This window comes from Halyomorpha halys, unplaced genomic scaffold, assembly GCF_000696795.3.
Source record: "Halyomorpha halys isolate HHAL.00 unplaced genomic scaffold, Hhal_1.1 Scaffold381.1, whole genome shotgun sequence".
Lineage (NCBI taxonomy): Eukaryota > Metazoa > Arthropoda > Insecta > Hemiptera > Pentatomidae > Halyomorpha > Halyomorpha halys.
In genome coordinates, this window is record NW_027112092.1 from 351,469 (window position 1) to 359,494 (window position 8,026).

At 29.8% G+C, this 8,026-nt stretch overlaps 2 protein-coding genes across 11 annotated transcripts in view; one reads left to right on the forward strand and one right to left on the reverse strand.

Moving 5' to 3' along the window:
• Nucleotides 1-3,431, reverse strand: part of LOC106682009 (zinc finger protein 665) — a 48,083-nt gene extending 44,652 nt beyond the window's left edge. For all 10 annotated transcript variants that reach the window (XM_067050099.1, XM_067050098.1, XM_067050097.1 and 7 more), the window contains exons 1-2: nt 3,305-3,431; nt 1,315-1,467 (exon numbers count right to left, since the gene is read on the reverse strand). In XM_067050099.1, coding sequence (XP_066906200.1) covers nt 1,315-1,467; nt 3,305-3,314 — 163 coding nt within the window. In that variant the 5' untranslated portion in view covers nt 3,315-3,431. The remainder of the gene's footprint in view (nt 1-1,314; nt 1,468-3,304) is intronic.
• A 92-nt stretch (nt 3,432-3,523) lies between these two features.
• On the forward strand, nt 3,524-8,020 carry LOC106682010 (beta carbonic anhydrase 1-like; the record flags this gene model as incomplete). Its single annotated transcript, XM_067050100.1, is given in 3 exon segments — nt 3,524-4,200; nt 4,283-5,978; nt 6,186-8,020. Coding segments are annotated over 2 exon segments (231 nt in total). The 3' UTR covers nt 6,324-8,020.
• Between the last annotated feature and the right edge of the window lie 6 nt (nt 8,021-8,026).

Sequence of the window (8,026 nt, forward strand, 5' to 3'; positions counted from 1 at the left end):
TAAATTATGAAGAAAATGACAGGGATATGGCCACAAACAAATAAAAAAAAAGTTAACAAGCATTTATTTTCTGATGTTTCATCCCATTTTGTAGAGCTTCATCAGGGCTAAAAACAAAAACAAAAAAAAAAAAAAATATTTTGATATAATAGGATAAATACAAAAAGTAAATTAAGGTAGGATTAAAATTATATAAATATATGTGAAAACAACATAATATACAAATGAAGGAAAAGAGTAAATAACATAGTATAAATATAAGAATTTCTTGTAGGAAGATAGGTAAGAGTATCAAAATAGTAAAAGAAAACTATTTATTGTTGTATATATTCTATTCTATATATTTTATAGATATATATTTCTATTAAATATTTATACTATTTTATTTACTCTTTTCCTTCATCTTATATATCGTGTTGTTTTCACTTATAGTTATATAACTTTAACCCCAACTTAATTTACTTTTATTTATTTATCCTATTATGTGAAAACACTTTTAGTTGTTTTTGTATCTTTTTAGCCCTGATTAAGCTCTACAAAGTGGGACAAAACATTGGAAAATAAATATTTGTTAATATTTTTGTTTTCTTGTGATCGCATCCCTGACCATTTTCTTCATAATCATTTATTATACACACTGTGTTTAAAAATACTAATTTGTAGAACTACATTAGGTCTGAGCTGATTATGTGTTATGCCTATTAATTTACCACAGTACAAAACCGATAGAAAATTATTTGTAATCACACAAAATGAAATATTACAAAAAAAAATAAATGCGGCATTAATGATAAGACATAAAATGCCAAAGCAACATCAGGAATTAAAACTCCCAAGAATTCAAGATTTCCTAACTGAAAGAGGTAATAAATTTTTCAAATTCTTCAAAAATGTGCATCTCAAGGAGTACCTCAAAGATGGTTAAAATTATTTAATAATTATAATTCCATTTTGGTAACTTCGATAAAAAAGGAAAATTAAACATGAAAACTATAAAGTATTAACAAAAATTATAATTATTTAGTATAGGCCTAATTCAAAAGCAAATATGTAGAAAAAGGAGAAATGTCAGGAAAAGAAATATGTGTATAATAAAACAAATAAAGTTTTGTATGACTGTTTTCTCATTGTGTATAACCCCGCTATGTTAGATTAATACTTGGGAACTAGTACTTTCTGAAATCTTATCATTTTATATTTATATATAAATATAAAATGTATTCTTTCCCAAATACAAACATAAAAGGGATCAAATAAACTAGGTGCCAAAATTTTATAACTTTGAATTCTCGATTTCAAGCAGAGGAAACTTACTACAAGAAGACTCAGATTCATCAGTTATTTCTTCTTTTATTGTAGGTTCATCAGTCATTTCTTCTTTTATTGTAGGCTCATCAGTCATTTCTTCTTTAATTGTAGGCCCATCAGTCATTTCTTCTTTTATTGTAACATCATGATAATTTAGACCTGAAAAAGAAAAAGAAACATGAGAACTGTGAGCTTCCGTGACAAAATTAAATATAATCTAATATTGCAGGATGGAACACAGAAAAAGAAAACTATTTAATGTCAACATAAATTAATTTAATTTAATACAACCAGAGCATATTACACATCACTAAAGTTTTCTATAAAATCATGATTAAATAATTTACAATTTTTTTTTTTTTTTATTTCTAAGCTTCATGGATATGTAGTTTCATATTAGCAGGGGAGAGGGTATTGATGAAATCAAACTCTTTTACTGCATTTCATGCATTTTAAGACCGAGAAAAGGAAATATTAATAGAAACTTGTGCAATTTAATGTTTTTTTGGAGTGAATTTTATTTCTAACCAAGTTCAGTACCTATAAGTAAGGAAACTACTGTAATTGGGTATAATTTTCGGAATACAGTTTTTAACATACTTTTGGCCCTCAGTCTGCCTGCCTATGGCATGATTATTTCTAAAAATAGAGAACCGCTTTTGTTTATAGAATTCTATCATCCAATTATCCTGTGTACCAAATCTGGCATCCTGTTACAATAGCTGAAAAACTTGTTTTTCTAAAGACTGTAGCACAGAAATGCCTTTTAACGATTTTGATGAAATATATCTAAATTATTTTCCATAAAGCATTTTATCTTTTCATATATAGAATCAATCCCCGAGAAAAATTGGACGAAAAGATTATGAAGAAAAGTACATAACTAAAAAAGTATGCAATTTTAATTAAATTGAATTTTATTTAAAATCACTTGAAGGGTAAATTAAATTCTCTAAAAAAATTAAATAAGAACAGTAACAGCAAAATAATGTGTATTGTACTCTTTGCTAGTGTTATTTAATGCGGTTTGAATGGGTTCTCATTGAAGCCATGTTACTTTTTATTAATTTTTGAATAATTGGACCCATATTTGAAAAAAAACAAAACATGAAATAATGGTTGTATTAGACTCAGTGATTGGGTCATGGGAGTGAATTCAATAGTGAACAGCAGAGTAACCTTCCCTCTTATTATTATTATTATAGTTCAATTGGATAAAAAGCTATAGACTTCTACTTAATGAAATCTTTTCAATTAAAGTCAGATCCTACATAAATACAAATCACTTCTTGATGTCAGGTTATAACCAAAGGTCAACCATTTTTTAAAGTACAAGTACACCTGACATGTTAGAGTGGTAGTAGGGAACTAATACCTTTAAAATTCTTCATTAATTTCTAATATATGAAGTGTATGGTCGAAATACATGGTAACTTAAGTTTTAGGTATCAGCAGCTTGTTTAAGCCTGACTTAAAAAATTGGTGAAAGAATCTTTAGGAAATTCTTTTCCATTAGAGAATAATGTTGATATTAAATTATTCTAAGGGATTCTTGGCAAAAGTAAAACATAGTAATTAATAAACATTTCAATGTTATAAAAGTTATCATTTTACTAGTTGCCATGTTTTACAACCAAATTCTTTAATTGAAACACAAACATTACTTATACCTAAAAAAGTAAAAAACAAAAAAAATGATCACAATATAGTAATATTACAGATTGAAAATATTAAAATAAACCAACTGTTGCTCAAGTTGACTAAGAACTCAATAAGTACATTCTATTGAACTCAAACAATGTTCATAACCTACAAGGCCAGAACTTAATTTCTGCATTGTTCAATAAAATCTACTAATGAACTCATAGATTAACAAATAAGAAAAGGATATATTTCAAAATAAAAATGCTAAATCATTCCAAACACAATAAAATACCAGGAAAATTCATTGCAAAGTTGTACTCGAAAATTAAAAAATAATTAAAGTTTTACTTACTTTTAGCCATTGTTAAAAAACGTCTTCAACTTTAACGTTTTGCCTTACAAGTTCAAAATTGCACTACACGACGCTAATCGGAGCGAGCACCCTACCCTAATGCACATGCACATGATCAAACTGGAACAGTTTTAGGCGCGAAACCTCTCCTTTTGTAACAGGTCCTATATTTTGTAACCGTTATTTTCGTTGTGTGAATTAAGTTAAGTTATATTATTTATATCATAAAATACTTTTGTATTGTGATGGCTCAATATTAGTGTTAAGAAGTTTCATTTTTTAATCTTTCAATTTTAATTGAATATTTTTTTGTTAGCACCAAGATAAGTTAGTATTAAGTTTTTAGGTTAGTATCAGGTAGGTCTAGGTAGTAGCAGAAGTTCCCCTGAAGTAATGGTTATTTGCCATTTGACTCGGCTGAATGTTGTTTGTTGTGTGCAGCTTTGTGCTTTGTGATTCGTGTTTTGTTTTATAATGTCTTATTCAGAAAGATGTAAGTTATCTCATCCTGAGACTCCTTCACCTAACCCTGCAAGTAATGTGGAAGTACAAACCAACTATGAAACCAGCCCTATATTATCTTCTCTTAGTAAAGAGACAGAAAATAAAGCTGAATATAGTAATTCAGTGATTCAGAGGCAACATTACTATCAGCAATTATTCCGTGATATTATAACTAATCCTGGTATGACAGAAGAAAATTGGGAGGAAGTGGGTAGAATGCTTAAGATATGGAAATCTAAATTTTTTAGTCTTGGAGGGACGCAGAGATTTGTAGCTCCTAAACATATAGACACTAAAAAAAAAAATAGATGCTCAGAGAAAATTCAAAATAAAAAAGAAGGAAAAAAACCCAAAGTTGAGATTGAAACCTAACAAAGAAGAGGCAAACAAAGGTGCCTACATGGATTAACATTGTTTCTATTTTTGAAAGCTATATTATTATATGTTTAAATTAATTTTGTATTTTTATTGTAGGTTACTCTGAATTTTTAAGCTGAAGAGGTGGTAATTGCAAAATAAAGAAAATAATTGAAGCTGAGTTAATATTTATACTTAATGTATCATTAATTAAATATACCAATTATACTTTATAAAAAGTGGAAATCATTTAAGACCTCAGCTGCCCCTCACTCCCCCAAATAGAAGTAACATTTTTATTTTTGTTGAGGTGAAGATAGTTGACCGTAATTTTATCTTTTATTAAGAATTATTATTTTAATCTATTTATTTCATCTTAATTTTTTTTATTCATAACATTGTAGCTAGGGGTGTCTTCTTTACTTATTTTTTTCATGATTAGGATGACTATTCAAAAATACAAGTTAGTATTGTACAAGACTGTGTAATTGAATTGAGACAAATCTACAAGACTAATAGTATTAGTTTGTACTTTATTATGAAACAGGGCCCAGGCAGATCTGGTACTAAATAAATACACAAAATTTGGGAATGGATTAGGGTTTGAGGTTTGAAGTGAATTTGTGTGCGTACCGCAACAGATTTTTTTAAGCAATTAAAATACCATGAATACTCATTGAATAATACAAACTCACAAAACAAAAAATTGAAATTTTTCTTAGTTGCACAAAGTATATAAAATAGAATAACAAAATGGAAAAAAATAAAGAAAATAAATAGCAGAATAATGAATTATTATTTAAAATATTAATCTACATTAAATAAAAACTAATCTTGAAAATGTGGTATACATTAAGGATAATAAATCAGTAATAAATAATAAAATATGGTTAGGAGAAAAATGGATTCTTATTTAAAACAGTATACATAAAAAAAAAAAAAAAATCTAATCTATCAAATATTGTATTAAGGAAAATAATAAAATATGAATAGCAGAATAATAATTATTTAAAACATTAAAATAAATTTTAAAAACCAACAACTAATCTATCAAATATGGTATACACTAACAACAATAAAACTAATGTTAAGGATAAGGAAAAATATAAATATGGATAATGATAAAAATATTATTATTAAGAAAAACAAAAAGAGAATTAACACTAAGATGGTTTGGGAGGCAATCAAAATACCTGAACCATCCCTAATACTATTAGTCTTGTAGATTTGTCTCAATTCAATTACACAGACTTGTACAATACTAACTTGTATTTTTTAATTCCTGTAATATCACGAATAGTCATCCCAATCATGAAAAAATAAGTATTAGTATTATTACCACACAAGTTTCTACACTTGTACTATCAACTAATACTATTAGCTTTCATTATGAAACAGGGGCCTGGTGGGTCTTACTTGGTTAATGTACGAGGTACATGTTTTTTGTTTTTTTAAACAATTGATTATGGGGTTATAGTCTCATACAGAAGACACCCCTAGCTACAATGTTATGAATAAAAAAAATTAAGATGAAATAAATAGATTAAAATAATAATTCTTAATAAAAGATAAAATTACGGCCAACTATCTTCACCTCAACAAAAATAAAAATGTTACTTCTATTTGGGGGAGTGAGGGGCAGCTGAGGTTTTAGCTAAAGCTGAATATTCTTATTAGACTTGCAGAATTTTGTTTTGTTTTTCTTATTTTTAAAGTTTTAATGGATAGACTATTGAGAGGTATTATAAAATACAGGAACACTGACAAACATATTATGTTGGATCAGTTTGTTCAAGTGAAGAATAATCCCACAGTAAGTAGCTTTTAGCTGTTTCTAAAATTTAGTATGTTGTTTAGCTTCAATGTTGTTTTTGATTAGTCATTAAAATGTATTTAGGTATATAATTTAGTATAAGCACTTACTATGTAGTGGAATGTTTTTATTTATATGTTTTTTTGTTTGATAGTTTATAGGCACAATTTTTGTAAATCATTTCCTTTTTATTTACTATTTTTCCAGCCTAAAGCAGTTTTCTTTACTTGCATGGACAGTAGAATGATTCCTACTAGATTTACTAAAACAAATGTTGGAGATATGTTTGTTGGTAAAGTTTATTATATGATTAGTATAATGATTATCCAAAAGAACTTTACTTAAGTGAATTTTATCTGCATGCCATTTAGTTTAATATTTACTATTTTATCTAGAGTAAAAATGTGATGATTCTTAAGCTGGCAGCCGAACTAGTTTTAAAAATTATTCTAATATTTTTATATTACTAAGAAGACCAGAAAAACTGAAAAGGAGGGATTTTAAAGAAAACAGTGTTTTTTCTGAACAACTAAGATATTGATAAATGGGTTGTATGAGCAAGTATTAGTGGTCTTGTTGTTAAGACTCTTAGAAATCTGACATTTTGTGTTTTGGCTTAGTAATTGCTTCAAACCAATTAAAAGCTTTTTCCTTCTCTTCCTCCTGATGCTTTTCAGTGTGGAAGATCCTCCATCCAGGCAAACCAAGCCTTTTGATCCCTAGCCAGAAATCTCATGGCAACCCAGGTTTTTCCTCTTCTCTCTCCCACACTGGAAATGTAGTCTTTCCATCTTATTCTGGGTCTCCTCTTGGGTGTTTTCGTGTTTGTCTGGCCTCAAAATATTTTCTTGGGTCCCTGTCATAAATGGGTTGCATGAACAAGTATTAGTGATCTTGTTGTTATGCTGTTAAGGCTAAATGTACTGCTCCCTGGGAGCACCAGTATTTACTTTTCTATTTACTCCTGAACGGATGGTCCGATTTCGGATCTGTAAAGTGCATTTTGTGTTTTTAGAAAACAGAAGTTACTGAAATTAGGTTAAAAAAGCACCAATCCAATAAAAAGGAAAATAAGATGCAAAAATATGAGTTAACGATAAATTTTTAAATATGGTTATCCATTTATTTCCTCTGCTAGTGAAAGTGTCAACCTGTAGATCATTGAGAGGTTCATCTGCATAGGTTTCTCCTGTGGTCAAGGCAAGAGGAGGACTTGGAGAAGAAGCGAAAAAAACAGGTAGAATTGAGGAGTGTACACAGTGGGGCGACCACACGTTGGAGAACCACCATGTGAGAGGAGCACGGCGGTTTGCCTATTATACGAGCGAAGAGAGGAGTAAGCTGTCTTATTGACCCAGGGAAACACATTCGTCTGCCGAGAGGCCATAGAGAGATGAGTGGTGGAAAGAGGGAACTACAGGTCAGAGTATGTAACTGTCAGTTGATAACTCTAGTCAGGCCTTGTAGCATTAAAGGGAAAACAGAAATGGAATTGGGTTACTGGGGGACTAAGGGAGGAAAGGTAACAGTCCATCTAATGAGGAAAATGCCCCGAAACAACCTGATAATCATTGACTACGAGATATTTTGGAAAAGGTGGTAGCGAAAATAAGAAATAGTGGGGTTCAGTGGAATATTAGAATTACAGCTTTCAGAAGCTCGTGTGTGACTGTAAGCGAGAACGGGCGTGATTAACTAGAGGGAGAGTTGGAAAGAGGCAATATTGAAGTAATATGATGATATTTTTTGTAAAGAAGGGGAAGTACCGAGTGCTACAGGAAAAATGGTGCACGAAATCACATTGAAGCAGAATAGGGTGAAGGAGAGCTGATACTCCCAGCCACTTCGTAGACACACTAGGGAAGAAATAGAAAGTTTACGGAAGTAAGTGATAATTGTGGACAGCATTCCACCCTACAACAGTCCATTGTGTGCAGTACGCAAAAAGTGTGCCTCGGACAAATTCCAGAGAATCAGGGAGTTCGACCTCAATCATTCCTGGTGTGTTAAGGTGCCACATCACATCGATATCCTTCATTTCCTTTCGG